This window comes from Numida meleagris, chromosome 6, assembly GCF_002078875.1.
Source record: "Numida meleagris isolate 19003 breed g44 Domestic line chromosome 6, NumMel1.0, whole genome shotgun sequence".
Lineage (NCBI taxonomy): Eukaryota > Metazoa > Chordata > Aves > Galliformes > Numididae > Numida > Numida meleagris.
In genome coordinates this window covers 14,345,375-14,363,239 of record NC_034414.1, presented here as the reverse complement: position 1 = coordinate 14,363,239, position 17,865 = coordinate 14,345,375, and the positions used below count along the sequence as shown (strand labels likewise).

The 17,865-nt window shown below is 52.7% G+C and overlaps 1 protein-coding gene across 4 annotated transcripts in view; it reads right to left on the bottom strand.

Moving 5' to 3' along the window:
• Positions 351 to 17,865, bottom strand: part of DUSP8 (dual specificity phosphatase 8) — a 33,710-nt gene continuing 16,195 nt past the window's right edge. For 3 of the 4 annotated variants that reach the window (XM_021402585.1, XM_021402586.1, XM_021402587.1), the window contains exons 3-7: positions 17,448 to 17,586; positions 4,110 to 4,276; positions 2,185 to 2,344; positions 1,856 to 1,979; positions 351 to 1,477 (exon numbers count right to left, since the gene is read on the bottom strand). In XM_021402585.1, coding sequence (XP_021258260.1) covers positions 400 to 1,477; positions 1,856 to 1,979; positions 2,185 to 2,344; positions 4,110 to 4,276; positions 17,448 to 17,586 — 1,668 coding nt within the window. In that variant the 3' untranslated portion in view covers positions 351 to 399. Of the gene's footprint in view, positions 1,478 to 1,855; positions 1,980 to 2,184; positions 2,345 to 4,109; positions 4,277 to 10,038; positions 11,178 to 17,447; positions 17,587 to 17,865 lie in introns of those variants that run through there. The other variant, XM_021402588.1, reaches the window with a different exon arrangement.

The window sequence follows — 17,865 nt, the reverse complement described above, 5'->3', positions numbered from 1 at the left end:
ACCACATCCCGCCCCAGCCAGGAGCAGGCTCTGCTCACCCTCCCAACCCCAAATGGTAATTCCTGCCCCTTCCCTTTCAAATTTTACACCCCAGATTTGAGCACAGGGCTCTGAGGGCTGCTCTCCCATCACTTTTGCTTCATGTGCAAAAGCCCAGGGTGATGTCACCAAGGGCTGGGGGCTGCTAGGGTGAGAGAACCAGGGTGAGCATGGGGGGGACACTAAGCATTCACCGTGATGTTTCCTGACTCTGGATTCATTCCTCTTTGCTTTCATTTCGATGTGTGTGCTCCCGAAAATGCACACGCAAGTATAAATACTCCCCACCCGCCCTCCCTGCATTTCTCCCCATCTTAAATATCCCCCCCCCCCTTTCTCTCCAACCACCCATGATGGGTGTCAGGACACCTCGATGATCTCCATGCTGCCCGAAAAGCTTGACTGTTTGCCTATTTTGCCCAGCTCCTCCCGGGACCTGCCCTCGGACATGGTCTCCTCGAACTCCATCTGGCAGCTCCTCCTCTTGAACTGCTTCTCAGCACCGGCCTCCTCGTGCCAGCTGTGCCTCCCATCCCTCGCCTCAGCCCTCTGCTTGTCCCTCAGTCTGATCTCACAGCCCCCCGGCATCCCATTGCAACCAAATGGTGGGTATGGGCTGGTGCCGCTGAACAGTGTCCCACTGCCAGTGCCACTGCCACCGCTGTTGGCTGAGTCCGTGCCGAAGTACCATCCTCCCTCAGAGGATGGGGTGCTGGGGGACTCGAGGTGGACGCTTCCCCAGGAACCGCTGGAGGCCTGTGGTGGGCCAGGCAGGCTGAGCCTTGGCTGGAGACTGTCCTCTGCCCCGGGGCTCTTGCGGGCAGCGCCAACATTGAGGCTGAGGCCATGGGCCGGCGAGCCCGCTTGGTGCCGGTGCTTGCGCCGCTGCCTCACCTTGGCCTCCAGCAGGAGGTCGGGCCCGCTGGGCCGGTCAGGGCTGTCGGGCACTGGAGAGAACTGGCCGCTGGGTGCCGAGGGGCTGTCCAACTTGCAGAGCTTGGGGGCCTCCCCGGTGCTGGGCAGGCCTGGGGGGTCCTGCCGCAGGCCAGGGGAGTAGGCAGATTTGATGTCCAGGGAGAAGGAGCGTTTCAAGCGGTTGGTGTCCTGGATGCGCTCCGAGGAAAGGTGCAAGCCGTTGAGTCCCTGCTGCAGTGCTGTGGGTGACAAGACCTTGGGAGGTCCACCTTGCCTTTCAGGGTCACTGGGTGGGGGTGCAGAGGTTGTGCTTCTCGGTACGTCCTCAACCTTCTCTGAGGTAGACGGTGTGGGGTGCCTGCCAGCCTCGGACACCTCAGCTGGGTCCTGAGGGGCTTCTCCCTCACCCCGGTCACCCTGGGCCTTCAGAGCCTTAAGGAGCTTCAGGCTCCTCTCGTACTCCAGGAGCTGGCCCAGGAAGTTAAAGTTGGGTGAGATCGATGGGCGGCGGTCCTTAACAAACCTGCCAAGAGGCACAGACAGCCCTGATTGGTGCTTGGTCCTTCAAGTAAGTCACCCTCTAATCTCTTGACCTCTTTGGTGAGAGGAAACATCATCCAGAACCCTCTGAAGAAAGAGGTACTGGGGAGCCCTGGGGCCTCCACGGCTAAAGCTGGGGTTGCTCAGATTCTGGGGGTTTTGCCTGCCCGCACACCATTTTACTGCTTCCATCATTGCATGCACTATGTGAAGGGATGATTTGATTTGGTTTCACCAGGACTCAGCCAAGGCAAGACAGAGCTTCAAGGAGCAACCACCCTCCCCTAGGCTCAGTCTGCTTTCCTTCCCTGGACTGAGGCACACCAGTAGAACCCCTCTCTGTCCTCTGAGGAATGCTTACCTGTAAGCATCGTCGGATGACATACCCATGGTCTTCATGATGTAGGCAATGGCAATGGTGGCTGACCGGGAGATCCCTGCCAAGCAGTGCACGATCACTTGGCAGCTGGACACCTTGGCCTTGTCTGGAGCATGGCAGAGAAAACAGAGAGAAATGTGTTGATGCAGTCAGAGACAGCGAGCAAATTGACTCTAGCCTCAATCTCCAACCCTCAACTCCTGTGTGTGAAAGGAGAAGAGCTGCTGGAAATAGGCCTGTGGAGGACAGAAAAAGAGTTCAGATTTTGAGGGCTAACTGATGGGTCTGTAAGTATCATAATGAAAGCTCACCAATAAATTCAATGGATTTATCCAGCCAGGGAAGCAGCTTCTCACAGTAGTTGTCATTGACAGGAATGCGCATGAAGTGACTGTCACAGATGAAGTCTGGCTTGGGACAGGAGTTGCTGGCATTGAGGACGTAGCTTATCCCATTCTGTGTCATCAAGTCCTGGTGGGAGAGAAGGAATTGAAGGATTGGCTGAGTTATGCACCTCTCCACACACTCCTGGCTGTTAACCACCCCAGTACTTGCTCCCATGGGTCTTCTGCTGCTCCTTGTCCTAGCTGATCAACCAGCTGATGCTACTTAACTGATGTTCAGCACAGACTGGCTGAGAGGGATGTGCCCATTTAGATGGTGTAGGTTTGTAACTCAGCAGATTTTTACTTAGATACCTCAGCACGACCAAAGAATCCTGGAAAGGAGTTCCATATGGGAAAGTAAGAAAGGAAACCAATGAAAAGTCTCAATGAAAGCTTAGAAAATATCCATTGAGAGAGGAGAGGTACCTCGTCAACCAAGTTGCTTGAGATATCAGTAGCACTCCATGATAACCAATGTCAACTCATTTCTTTACTCCCAATCCACACCAAAAAGCATTGGGAGTTCTTACAGACTTATTAGTTGTTCACAACTCTTCACTAAATTTTGCTGCATTTTAGCCTACAAGAAGCTCACATGAACCTCTCATTTCAGGCTTTAGTGACTCAGAACACCCACTTGAGAGGAACCATCTCTTCCCTCTTTTTGACTCTGGAGTGAACCTGGACCTTTCTTCTGTGACTTTTCTGCTTCAGTCACTCAATGGCCACCATCATGGCCCATATTTCTGAGTCAATAAAATGACAGGATAAGGGAGATGTTAGATAACAAGGGTCAGATGAAAAACTGCAATAAGGGGGTGACCCATGGGCCATCCCTTTGGAAACTGGCTTGCTGGGTGCATACTGCTATATACATACCAAGCTCCATTCTCTCCCTCCCAGGGCAAAGACAGCTTCATCTATGTGTGTTGCTGACACAAAATTCCTGCATGTCTTTTCCCCCTCCGATCAGATTATGTATTGTCTGTACAAACAAGGGCAGGTTGCATATAAAAACGGTTGAATGCCTGTGTCAGCTGCCTGACCTGAACTGTTTCAGGGAAGATTTAGAATTAAACAGGAGGAGAAAAGAAATCTGTGAGTAAAGGAATCCTTCCATATGTCAGGGTGTGCATGGAGCTGCCTCTCAACATGCTGGAGAGGAGAAGCATCACCTTTATGTGACCTCTGCACTTGACCCCACTCTGCTGCCTACGAATGGGGCATCTTCTGGCCACCACACTGCAGTGCTGGCAGAAAACACAGCTCCAAAAGATAAACAAAACCCTCAGAGGAGGTGGGGAGGAAAGGAAACCATAAATTTTCTTGCCTGACATTGGTCCTTGGGAGATTTTGGCTGTGGCTGTCTGGTGGCCAGTCCCTGCCCATCCCAGCTCATGGAGGAGGTCACCAGCAGGCTCCATAGAACCCAGCCTTGGCTCCCCAGAGCCAGCCAGCTTGTAAGCTCACATTCTTGACATTTTTCTCTTTCATTTCATTCTACTCCCTATATATGTTTTTTTTCTGCCTCCTTTCTGTCTCTATCCTGCTCTGCTGTCCTGAACCCCCTAACTGCTCCTGCCCTGGGCAGGGATGTCTTCCTGTCTCCCTCCCACCTATGGAAGATGCCCAGTGGCATTTCAGCTGCAATTCTTCTTTCTTTCTTCCTGCTGTTATTTTCTCTTTAAACAAAATTCTTTCCCTGACGTGACATCATGATGCTGTCCTTCCAGCATCTTTAGAAGTGCAGTGTCCCTCCTTTCTCCTCTCTCCTCGCAGCCAAATGTTGCCCATTTTCAGATTTTGTGGACAAGCCCCTGCCCAGACCTGTCCCCGCAGTAGGGCTGTACCTTGTTCAGGACGTCTTTCTGGGAGCCCAGGTAGAGATGTGGCAGGATGCGTGTGGGGCCGACATTGGCCACGGGCAAGCAGGGCTGGGAGATGCTCATTGGCAGGATGGCAGCTGGTTTCCCCTCACAGAGCCCAGGGAAACAGGATGAGAAAGTGGCAAAGCCTCCTGCAGAGAAAACAGGGACATTGAGCTCACAGCAACAAGGCTGGGACCATCAGTACTTGCCACCTGGCGGGCTAGGGACAAAACGGTGATAATCGCCCGTGATGAGAGCAGAGCTTTGCAGAACAAAAATCCAACAACCATTGTTAACCAGTGCAGACACACTGCGATGACTGCGCCACACACACAGAAGAGCCAGCTTTTTTTTTCCTGCTGCAGCTGGATATTAATGCACATGAGAGGTATCTTTGAATCATAGAATCATCTAGGTTTGGAAAAGACCTTCAAGATCATTCTGTCCAACCTTCAAACTGACTTACCAAGTCCCATCACTAAACTTAACGCCACATCCACACACCTTTTCAATACCTCCAGGGATGAGATCTCCACCACTTCCCTGGGCAGACCATCTCAATGCTGGACAACCTCCATAAAGTAATTTCTCCTAATGTTCAATCTAAAACCTCTTCCAGTGCAACTTGAGACTGCCTTGCACCATCTCCTGCTCTTCACAACTTCATCCAGACAGATCACAGGAACCTGCGTACCCTCTGGAGACAACTAGAGTCACTTTTGCTAGTAAAAAAACACTGGGGCAAAACGACTTGATGGGCTAGTGCTGAGCAAGCCCAAGCTTGGGATTTCTGACCAGAGTACCACATGGCTACCTGTAGGCCATTGCACTCGAGCTGGCTCACAGTCTGGCAGTGACATCGTGCACAGATTTCCTGCCTTTCTAATAGCCGAAGGCTAGCCTGGTTTGCATGGTGGCACTAATTAGAAAAGGGAGCCTGCAAAACTGGAGAGGGGGATGCGCAATGTACATTTTGCCAAAAGGGGAGAAATTTAATTTCTCTTGAACAGATTTTCTTACCATTTTTCATGGTCTGACCTTGGTGAACGTGACAGCAAGCAGTGCCCAATGTTCCGCAACAAGCTACTCATACAATCTCAGCATATCAAAGCCCACTATCGAGAGAAAATGCCCAGCCGGGGCTGCAGTAGGTGGCATCTGACAATGCCGTGGTGTCTGGCACCATCAAATGCATGGTCTAAATGGGAACAAACCTGCCCCAAAGCCAGTTTCTCGATCAAGTGGCAGGAATAGAGGCTTCAGCAGAGCAACAAGCATCGCTGTATCAACACAAAGCTCTACTGCATATCATGCGTGGTCACATAAGGGCACTGGTTATCTCGATTTGTGGAGTAGTGCTCTGTAGTGTAAAAGACTCAGCTACAGTTAATGGTGTAGCCTGAAATGGGATCTGAGCTTGCAGCCTCTCCTCTTGTGTGCCGAGTCACAACACAGCTGAATACAGAATGTGGAAAAGGAAACACGGAACACTTCTTTGCCAACACTGGAAGACTATGATGACTCCTCTTGCACAGTGAGCCTGTTCTCTAGGGTAGAGTGAGATGGTGGCCCAACCTCATTCCCCTCCAGCAGAAGACACCCAGGCAATACTTCTTTGCAAGAGAGGGCACCTTGGGTTATATTAGCCCAACGAGCATTCCCAGAGGTCTTCCCAATCATAAAAATGGGCAGATGCAGCTTCACATCACCCAAAGGGCAGTGAATACTTTGGGGTTTGACTGGGACCTGTGTAATTCCATGAGATCCTTTTGGAAGTCCCTGTCTTTGGATCCAACACCACAGGATTCAACACTACTGCCTATCTCTGCAGTGGAATAAGTCCTTTTAACAAGCCCTTACTAATGACCGCTTCATTCAGCCTCTCCTCTCAGAAACAGGGCTGACTTGGCACGCTCAGTATACCTTCTCCAGGACTTTGTAGCAGTTCTGCTGATTATCCTGAAGCAAACTCCTGGAAATCAGAGCAGGGCATGAAATCACGCTCACACCATCCTCCATCACCATTTCCTTGCATCTTGTAAGTTACAGCCTCCTCCAGGGGAGCAGCTCCTGCATCAGCCCCAGAAGACGTCCTCCAGTCAACCCTCCTGTTCTCTATTATGCCTCCCTGGCTGGTGGCTAACACAAGGCTCAGCTTTAAAACTTGGCTGAGTCAGGAGGCAAAGAGTTAAAGCACCTTATCTTCTTCTCTAGCACTTCCTCTTCCCTGGCTCCCTCTGAAATGACATCACCTCTCAACTGGGACATTAAATCAGAGCAAAAGAAGGAGGCCTAGCACAGGTGCAGCCCAGCTCTGGTTACCACTTACCCCAGTGCCACATCCCCATTGCCAAGGAGCGTAAATCAGCACCCTGCACACGTGCCGCTGCCCTGCTCAAGCTACAGACACACGTGGGGAGAAGCTGGAGGAGAAGGGTTTGCATAGTGAGGGAAGTGTGCCTTCTGCAAGTATGTAGGGTGTAATGGGACAGATTTGACTTGTGCACAATGACATGGGGGGTTTCCAGAGAAACCCAGTGTGTTCATGGGGAGTGGGGCACACGAACAGCATGAAAGAGTAGTGCTCTGTTCCCCAGCCTCTCACTCTCACTCATACCCATCAAGAGCCGCCTGAGGCTGCCTCCAGCTTCAAATCCCTCTTCAAAAGCGACGAGCATGGAGTGACATCATCGCTACAGCAGGCTGGGACACGCTGGCGTTGCCTTCTCCCTCTTGGCCTCCTCTGTATGGGAAGCAGCAGTGGGGGCACAGGCCACTTGTTAGCCCCAACCAAATCTCCTCCAGCCACGCTTCCACCCCTCCTGTCCTCATTTCCCCCACGTTCTCCACCCTGCTCACAGCTGCTCGGGGGAAACCCTAGAGATGGGTACCCACCGCCGGTCCAATTCCGCAGCAGCACTCACCCCGCCTGTGCTGGCTGCTCCAGCATGCCTTGCATTTTTAGAAAGCAAAGCAGCTCTTCCAAACAATCCTAAAGGCGGTGAGTGTCCCTGGCAGTGCTCCCACCGATACCTGGGCTTTCCCCTCTGCACCCCAGGCCACGCAGCCTTGCTTTTGTTCAGAGAGAACAGTGGAGCCCAGTGGTCTTCCTTTATCTGGGTACACTGAGAATTAGGCTCAGGAAGGAGTCCTATCCACATAGGTGCTTAAGGGTCTTCTTCCCCTAGCCTGGAGTAAGCCATAGCTCTCCTAGGTGAGGAGCTGCTAGCAAAGAAGGAAGCCATAAGGCAACACCAGGGGAGAGCTGGGGGGTGAAAACAACCCCTAAATGTCAGGGGCTCATTCAGCAATACCCCCAGAGAAATAATCCTGGGCAGTGTCACCTGCAGCTCTTCTGCATGGCCTTGGGGATGGTGTGGTATCTGGTGGCCAGCAGAGGAGGGGAGAAGTCCCTCACCACTATCCCACTTCCACCTTCATCTTCAACAGGCTCTCCCTGCTGTACATCAAAGAGCTTCCAAGTGGATTTGTTGGGAACAAAGAGCTCCCGTGCTGGTGCCAGGGACGTGGATAAGACCAGAGGGTGAGAGAAGCAGCGGGGACCTCTCCATTGTCACTTTATCATAGAATCACCAAGGTTGGAAAAGACCTCTAAGATCATCCAGTCCAACTGTCTGCCTATCACCAATATTTGGAAATGCAGCTCATGGTGTGGACACCAGAAACACTTCATACATTTTTGAGCCCCAGAAGGTGTCCCCAACTCTGGTAAAAACAGAACAGCCTGCCCAGAAGGAGATGGTGAAGAAGAAGTGACGCATCCCTGCACCGTGCCACCATTCTGCAGCATTCAGGAGGATGGAAGCAGGTGGCCAGAGCTGCAAGCCCCCAGATCAGGAGCAGGCAGGAGAGCCACAGCAGGTGTTAAAGAGGTGCTTTACAGCCAACCCTCACTGTACCTATAGCAAACAAAAATAAGCTGCTGGGGATTTCTGAACAGGTGCCAGAGCTTTTGCAGCAGTCAGGCACAGCCCCAGTGCCCACCGGCTAACAGCCCAGTAAGTGTAGGGATGCTGCCATGCTGTGCTGGAGACCCCTACCCCCCCCCAAACCTCCCAAGAGGAGGCTGAGAGAGGCTCTGCCCGGCTCTCATTAAGATGCCTGCGGTTCTGTCAGCCACTGCCAGGGTGGCACGTGGCAAGGGGCAGCAGACACACGCGCCAGCATACGTCTCAGCAGCACTGGGCTGGGGTGCAGCCGAGCAGCCTCCAAAATGGGATTCTGGGAGATTTTGGCAAGAGCTGGGGGCATTACAAGGGCCTTGCCTCAGTGGCAGTTTGAATGGAAGGAAGGGTGGCAGAGAGGCCAGGCACGGCGCGCGTCATCCTCCAAGCCGCTGGGAAAATCCCTCCTTGCAAAGCGCCGGCTCCCTGCTGCTTGTGCTGGGTGGGAGCTGAGCCGGGCGCTGTGATGCAATGCTGTACTGTCACCCTTACTCACTGCACGCGGGGAGGCTCCCGGCTTCCTCAGGGCTTCCTGGTGCCAGTGGCTGAGTTTTCCCCCTGCTATCCCCTTGTTGTTTCCCACAGCAGTGGTGCCCAGCGCTGTCTCACTGGGTGAATTCCCACTGCTCTGCGTCCTGGCCAGCTGCCATCTCCTGGCTGCAGCAATGGATGAGCTGCCTCCCTGCTGTACTGCTTGCCACTGCAAAGCATGCTTTCTGCACTCATCATTGCTAAGCCCAGTCCTGCACTGTCCCCCTAGATCTACCACAGCCAGCCGTGCACATGGGCCCTGTTCAGCTCCTGCTTTCACCCATCTCTGTGCAATGGAGGAGCTGTCTTCTGCTCACCCATCACACATTGCACTGCCGTCCTCCCTCCTGCCCAGCCCCTGTGCTTTCCCCAGCCCAGGCTCTGCTTTCATCCTCCCTTCATTCAGCTCTACATTTCATCACCCCCACTGCTGGCTCCTTTTATTTTCCAAGCGCACACAGTGAGAAAGCTGATGAATCAGCCCTGTTCCTGATTCATGTGAATTCCCTATTTCCCCTAGCATCACCCCCAGCAGCTTTGGGGTGACCTTGGGGATCAGTCCCGGACCCCCACCCCATCACTCCTACTGCATGAGCTGAGAACTTCCTTAAAAAAAAAAGAAAAGCAACAGAAAGGAAGCCCTCCACCCACACAAACACGGACATGCTCCCAGAGCTGCTGGGCTTCATTTCCCTCCAGTGACTGTGCTGCCTTGGACCGACCTTACTCGTTCTATGTAAAGGAAAATGTGTCATTTCCAGGACTGACTTATTACTAATGACACCATTGCTGGGTTATGCGGTTCGTGCCACAAAAACCTGTCAAGCACTTTTAGCAGGCTCCCATTTTAAGTGGTGATGGAGGGGGAAGTTTCTTGATTCAACCGTTTGGCAATCTAGGTCATCCCAGGCTAGGCAGATTTTTAAGCTGCTCCAGTTAATATCTTCCTCCTCTGCCCGTCCTTCACCTGGCACAGCAATACGCTGCCGAACCCTTGCTGAAAGCAACCAACCCACAGCTGGGCACGCAGCAGCAGTGTGAGTGAAGCGAAATGGCTCCGCCGGCAGCCGCAGTGCCGCTCCATCCATCGCTCCCTGCACACCCCTCTGCCCCCACTCACCCTCAGCCCCGCACTGCTCCCCTTCATCAGGGATGCGGCATCCTCAGGGACCGCAGGGGAAACCCGAGGGATGGACCCCTCATCCGCGCATCGCCTGCTCGCATCCTGCCACCTCCCAAATGGCTTCTGCCCATTGAGTGCTCTCGCTCCTCATCGCCTCTGTCTCACCGCTGCCCGCTCTCTTTGTATCACGCTGCACTCCCCATCTCCATCCCCACGTAGAGCTGGGGCTAGGCTGCCTCCCACCGCCCTCTCCGTCCGCATCGCGAGGCAAGGAGCCGGCCGCCTGACAAACCTCGCATGTCCCTGCTCTCCTTCATCCTCCGCACCCTTATTTTCAGCTTCATCTGCCCCTCATGCACGTCTGTCCAGAACTGGTCCTCGGAGGGAGCGAGCATCACGTCCACAGGCATCCAGGCAGCCGAGCTGCAGCTCGCGGGAGCACCTCTCGCCCTAACAAAACAACAGCTGGCGGGCTGAAAAAACCCTACGCCGCTTCGCCAAAGCAGCAGCCCCCAGAGCCTCCCCCTGCGCCAGCTTTCAGAGAAAGCGAAAAAGAGGGGAGATGGGCTGGGGGGGGGCCAGCTTTGCCCCTTCCCCTGCCTGCGCTCCGCTGGCTGCCTGCGCGTGCAGCTCCCGCTCCAGCCTGAATGAGCTCAGCACATGAGCAGCAGCCCCGCTGATCCATCCACCACGGCGGCTCATAGCTAACGGGTCAGGCATGCAACCACATTCCTTACTCAGCACACAGACACGCAGGATAACTCAGGGGCTGCGCGCCTGACATATGCTTTGCTCGCTGCTTAAAGGCACAACAGCTCTTTTCCCTCCCGCCCTCCTTGCAGGATGCAGGCTTGCTCCCCCCCTGCAGCTGCTGCGGGAGGACATGTGCATCCCGCTGGGTTTAGTCCTGCTGGGTTAATTTGGGGACAGGGGGTTGGAAGGAGGAAGCGCCCAGAAGGAAATGGGCATGTGCCAATGGCTGTGCCCCCACTCTCATCCCTGCTCCCTGCTGGTGGGCACCCCATGGCCATACCCCTTCCCCATGCCACAGGAACAATGTACGTCCATGGGATGAGTAGCTCTGAACCCAAACACAGGGAAGGGAAATATCACCACCTCCATTCCAAGGGGAAACTTAGGCAGAAAGATACAATTATCCTTTGGTGTATAGCAGGAAACCGCTGCATGGCAGAGCCGGGGACCTGGCTGCCAGTTCTTCTTCCTCCTCCATCCTCAGCCCCTACCCCTAAGCACATCAGCCATGAGGGATGCCCATTCCAGAGTGGTCTCAAACAGCAGGAGGGGAAAGGCATCTGTGATGGACTGCTCTTGGCTCACCCCAGAGCTACCTGCATGGTCCTGGAGGAGCAAGACCACGAGTTGGAGGAGATGCCTCTAAAAGCACAGCAAGAGGTGGCATTAAGGAACAGTCCTCCCCAGACCCAATGGGCTCTTTTCTCCGCATGAGGACTTCTGAGGCAATTGGGGGCTGGTACACATTCTGCTTTCCATTTGTCCTAGGGGAGAGAATTATTTACCTCCCCCCTTTCCCACCTGTGGGACTCCTTAATATGTCTCCACGCTGCTTGTTGCAAGTTTATTGGTCTGAGCCCAGGCCTCCAGAAAATCATTCAGGATTATAGTAAGTGGAGGAGGCGGAGGGGGGGGGGAGGGGGCATGCATTGTGCCTTTGAAAATCTAGAGCTTTACAGGCTGAAAAACCCCAGGCTGAGCCATATGCGAGTGACTTCAGTGTTTTTCCTTTGAATGACATCACATGAGATGAGGTCATCGGCATTAACTAAGTGCTCTCCCCTCCCCCCTTCCCACCCGAGCGGAGCCTGCCTCCTAATGAGCCTTGTTGTTGTAACAAATATGGCTTGATGATTATCAGATGTGGGGCAGAGGTTGGAGAAAATTCAAAGCATGCTCCAGCGAGGCTGGAAGAGTGAGAAGCCACATTCTCCCAAAAGCAACGGTTGGTGAGCAGCTCCTGCAGTGGCTCCCCGTTATGCTCAAGGTGCCCCACATTTGCCACCCCCACCCTTGCAATAGAAGGTGCAGACTAGAGTAGAACAGAATCATTAAGGTTGGACAAGACCACTAAGATCATCTAGTCCAACCATCAGCTCATCCCCATCTTGCCCATGGACCATGTGGCACTGAGGAACATCTCCATGTTTCTTGAATACCTCCAGGAATGGTGACTCCACTACCTACCAGGAAAAAGGCACACGAGATGCTGGTGGGCAACATGAACAGCTGCCGGTGATGGAGATGCCTCCACCACTGCTGTACCATTGCCAGCTCCATCATCAGTTCCATTGGCATCTCCCCACTGGTGGGCAGATTGCCTGTGACCCAGTGCATTTCACAGAACCATAGAATCATTAAGGCTGGAGAAGACTCCACTAAGATCATCAAATCCAACCATTACCTGTCACCGTCATGCCCACTGAACCGTCCCTCAGTGCCATATCTATACATTTCTTGAACACTTTCAGGGCATTTGAAACTTTTCTGGGGTGAAAGTCATCACCAGACCATGCAGAGGGGCAATAGTAAGCAGGTGGTGAAGTTGGGAGTGCCATCATCAACCTGCCCCCGCAGCAGACCACAAGCATGCACCCACCTTCCCTTGCTCTCCTCTGGTTGCCAGTGAGTTCGAACCCACTCAGGCTTGCAAGAGCCCCAGGCACGAGTTATTACAGGATGCATTTGGACTCAGTTTTCTGCTCAGGGGCAGAGGCGGGATGTTGACCCATGCACCTCCTACTCTCATATAAATGCAGGAATGCAGCAGACTCCTTCCTCCACCAGGTCCAGGCAGTGGACCTGTGGACATCTTTCCCCAGGTAGAGCCCTACTCCCTACTCCTTCCTGCCCATGCTCCTCTGGGCCACAGCCAGCATTTCCTCTCCCCACCCAGCGCCAGGACCTGGTAAGAACCACGATCACTGACCTTTGCATGTGGGAGGCCAAGGCCTCAGGAAAAGGGGAGGCAAGTTTCTCAGAAGGAAGGAAATCATAACTGGGCATGGGTTCCTGCCCATTGCAATCTCCTGCTGGGGAAGTTTCTTTCCTCCCTGCAGCTTTCCAGAAATGAGAAATGAAACTACATGATGACTTCTGAAGTCTCCGCAACCGGTGGGCTGCTCCTCTGTAGCCCCGTCTCCTCCCCCTGCCCCATTTTGCTCGCCTTTTCTGGGTCCATTTGTTGAAAACGCAGCCGGGAGGGGGAAGGGAAGCTTCATGGAGTAATTATAGAATCGGGAAAACAAGTTGTCTGACGACAGTGCTGCTAAACAGGGAGGTTTAGAGCATAGGTCTGGAATACAATCAGCTCACACATACGTGACCTGGCTTAACCTCTCCCAGGGATGTGGTCGATGGTCCCATGGGAGCTCAAACCCTTGCAGGCATCTCCTGGCCCTGGTGGTGGGGTGAGAAGGGTCCACCTCACCCCTCTGGACTCGGTGCCTGGGCCTGACACCAGTACCTACTGTGATGGGATTGAAGCAGCATCCCAAAGGCAGCCAGCACTGCAGTGCCCTGTGGTCCCACATAGTCCATACTCTGCATCCATCCCTCTGAACATCTGGCATATAAAGATAAAAGAGGAGAATCACTGCAGGTACCCTCCTGTGCACCACCACTAAGTTCCTAAGGAAAGCAGGGTGTAGTTACCTCCAGGACATTTGGTACGCTTGTCCATTTGTCCTCTTTTGTTTCTTCACAGGAGTGGATTTTAGATGAACATTAGAGGCAAACACTTGTGAATCTATCTGCTGGATTCACTCAGTGAGCCCACAAAAGCTCTCAGACCTCACAATCAAAGGGTTCCTGAGCCAGCCCTCACATTTGGCCTCCACAAGCATCCTCAGACCCACGTGCCTGGCAGAAGCTCTGTGGGAACCAAACCCACCAGCAAGCACAGAATAAAGAGAGCTGCCTTTGCCACCTTTCATCTTCTGAGCTAAACCCAAAAATACGGGTGCTTGGGCTATTTTCTCCCTCAGGTTTTGGGCAATATTTTTCAAGCTCCTTTTAGGACTGTCCCAGTGTAGCAAAAAAACAAAACAAAACAAAACAACCCAAAACAAAACCAAAACCCTAACCCCACACCTCTGAAAAACTGCTTTTTCTTTTCTTTTTTATCTTCCCCCAGGCCCTTGTTTCAGCCAGTGCTGGGCCCGGTTGGTGCTGGGTAGCTCAGATCAGATTTGCAATGTAAATTCCCCCCCGTTTTTTTTTTTGTTTTTTTTTTTTGTTGTTGTTGTTTGTTTGTTTTTTGTTGTAGTTTTTGTTTTCCCCACTGTATGTTTCATCTGCTCTTAAGTCACCTGGCTTTGGTAGATTTATATGAAATCCCCCCTTTCTCAAACCTCCTCAGTAATTGTTCTGGGCTTGTGAATGAGACCAGCTCCCTCCAGATCAAGACCATTGGATAGTTACAACTCTGCAGCCATCACTACACTTTAGTGATGATGATGAGAGAGAGCCTTTCCTCCTCTCTGCTTCTCAGCTCCTTTGGGAGGGCAACAATCACCCCTTAAGAAGAGGAGAGACCTCACCAAGAAGATGAAGCTTCCAATACAAATCTCATTTCATCTCATCATATTCCCAGCTCCACTATCTGCCAAACACCGAAATTCCCCATAACTGCACCCACTGCTTGTCCCAAGTGAGCCATCTCCACAGCCTTGGGCAAAAATAGGACGCGCCCAAGCTTTGTACTCCACTGGAGAGGTTCCTCAAAAAAGCCCAACACCTTCAGTGGGGAAGACCAAGGGTTGAAACCAAATGTCACTGCTGTTCCTGACCATGGCACCACCAGGCTGGGGAAGACCTGGGCCAGGACCAGCAGGGCCGAGAAGCCTGGTGAGAGGAGGATGGAGAGGCCTGGGAGGGATTTCTCCCTGATGATACTGTTACATTCTTTCCAAATCCTGGGAGTAAACAGACGCTCCAAATTTAGAAAGAACAGGACTGGAAAATTTAAACATTCCTTGAAGAATTGGTACAAACGGAGAGGGGGCAGGGGGCCGAAGATGATCTCACACGCGCTGCGGAGCCAGATGAAAAGCTCATGACCAGAGCTCAGCAAGCGAGGGGCCAGTTACAGGTCGGTGAGATATTGCAAAGATAAAGCTGAGGGCTCTCCACCAGCATCCTACTCGCTCCGTACTGGTACCAGAGAAACACTGGAACGCCCCTAGAGAAGTCGAATGCTATCTCCTTTGGGGAACCAGAACCCTGCTTTGTGCAAGCATCATCTGGAGGAGCATCCCAACCCCTCGCCCACCGCTTTACTGAGCTGTGGAGGAGGTCAGGGAGATTCGGCTTTGTTTGCTTCCATTCAGAGGAGCGGTGACGCTCAGCACCCAGCCGCTCAGCACCGCGGCGCTGGCTGGGCTCCAGCACGAGAGCTGCCGTTGCCGGAGCCATCAGCAACCGATGGAGCCAGACTGCTGCCGCTTCATAAACAGATAATGGCTGCTAATAAAAACAAAGCGGGAGTTTGCAAAGGAAAAAAAAAAAGCGAAAAAAAAAAAGCAAAGAAAAAAAAGCAAGGGTTTGTGCTGAAATAAACAAAGGTTAAAGAACAGTCAGGCTCCTGCAGGAATAGCAAAGCTGGGCTGGAGGGAGGGAGGGGGCATTACGTAATGCAGGAAAAATGTTGGCTCCATTCAGTTTTCCACCACTTCATGTGATGTCAGGAAAACCATATAAATCAACAGGCTTTCTGCTCCCACGGATGGAGGGCAGCAAGCAGCACTATTTATACTTACACAATTAAAAAAAAAAAAAAAAGTGGGGGGGATGGGGGTGGAGAAAGAAGAGATGATGATGATTTCCAAGACCGGGAATAATTGACTCAGATTCCTCCTTCTGAGCCCTGCTGGAATTGCTGCTCTGGGGCTGTTAACCCTTGAGGAGCCCCTGCCCTCACTCCTACCATCTCGGTTCCTGGGGCTTTGCCCCAGCCTCCACCAACTGCTCTGAGGCAGATTCATTCAAACATGATGAACCACAAGGACCAAGTATGAATTTTTGGGACACTGAAACAAATGAAAAGCAATGAGCCTAAAGCAATCCAGGTGGGACTCCCAGGTCCTGTCCCTGCTGCAGACAGTTCAAGCTGGGGATCTCAAATGGCTTAGTTTTGGGGCTGCTTAGGGCAGGCACACTGGTTTGGGGATGCCTAGGATTCAGTTCCCTGCACCTTTTAGCAAGTCTCTTGGTTTCTCCAAATTTCAGTGCGTGCCCACTGCCACAGATGGGACAGGAATAAAGGGTGGCACCAGGATGGCTTTGAGCAGGATGAGGTTCCCGGGCTGGGGTGAGGTCTCTTTGTGCTCCCCCATCTCCTTGGACCAAGGCGTGGGGATGCCACATGGATGAGGGCAAGATCAGGACAGAACCAAACACCTCAGCGGGATGCACACCCACCTGCAAGGCGGGGAGGGCCCTGCCCCAGGCCTGGCAAGGGGTCAGGCTCTGGCCTCACATACATCCCCCTCAGACCTCCCAGGCACCACAGACCTGGGTCAAAAATATCCCTCCCGCTGCCCACATTACAGCAAGGAGGAAACTGCGTGTGTCAGAAAGCGCGCCCAGCCTCCCTCTGGATGCTTTCAGCAGTGTTTTTGAGTCATGATTTCCATATAAAACTCAGCAGCCATGACCCAGTGTGCTACATTTCAGTTCCTTTATTTTATTTTATTTTTTTCCATGCATTAGCGGCCTGCATTCCCCATTAGCAGGCTCCAGGCTGTGTGGCTTGCCATGCTGCAGCACAGGGAGCAGCAGAGGCTTTGCCAAAACCTCAGCAATTACCAGTTGGCAGCACAGCTCTTTGAGGACTTCAGCAGGGGGAAGGCAGGGCGGAAGGGAAGGTCTGAGAAGCCTGTAAACGGGTTTTAATTGGGGGTCTTAAACTTCATCTCACACCTAGTGCAGGCAGACACAAATCAGCATGGGAGTCTTTGGTGCCACAGCAAGGGAGGATAGAGATGGCTGTCAAAACCAGGGATGCTTACTTGCTTGCATGGGCTGGGTGTCAGTGAGTGACATCATCCTTACAAGGGACCAGAGCATGGCCTTTTCTTAGGTCTGCAACAAAGGTTCCTTCCTGACTTGTCCTGGTGATGAGGCAGACTCCCTCCAGGAGGTGGCCAAATCTGCATTCTCCATTTTGGTATTGTGTACCAAGTTGTGCCCTTGGGTATGCCATTAAAACCTCGGGCCATAGCCTCAGTACGGCACCACACAAATCATCTTTAGTGTGATGTCATAGTCTTTGCTTGCCTTTGAAATCCTCAAACTACCATACTTGGGTGCTTTATTCCCATTATTTCTCTGCTCTCCCCATCACAACTCTGGTTCACTAGCACCTATCCCAAGTATACAATCATAGAATGGTTTGGGTTGGAAGCAGCCAGCCAGGCAGTCCCCCAGCCACCAGAATTAGAGGCAGTTTCAACTTTCCCTTCAAGGTGACATCCTCATCATAGGTGCTGTATGGCCACAGCACCATAAATCCGCAATAACCGCATAAGCACCAAGTGAAAAGGTAACACAGAGCTTCACCAAGAGGTCCATCATCCTATGATGCCACTGGTGCCAACAGCACCACCATCACCCATCATCACCACCATCATCATCACTGCTGCTGCCCTTGAGTAGCTCCACTCCTACCTGTGAGGATTGAGACACTGTGGAAACAGCTGTCCAGCTTGCCCAGGAGGATGGAGAGGAAGCTGTCAGCAGCCAAGCCGGTCACATCCCGTGTGCTCTGGTCATAGACCACCACATCCTGGTGCTCCTCTGCCTCCACCTGTGGGGAACAGCAAAAAACTGGCATTAGAGAAGCTCAGGACTCACTTCTGCACACGGTGTTCTGCAGAGGGAGCACAACCATGATGGTTTGGGTACCACACAGCTGTGTCTGCCCCACAGATGTAAATGAGTACTCCAGCACCAACACCAGCCAAAACACCCAGCCATTCCCCTCTGTGCACAGGAAGCCTTTCTGATGTGATGCCCTGCTGAGCTCCCAGAGAAACAAGGGGGTTGGAGCTGGGGCATCCCATCCAGGTGATCAGCACAACCCTCC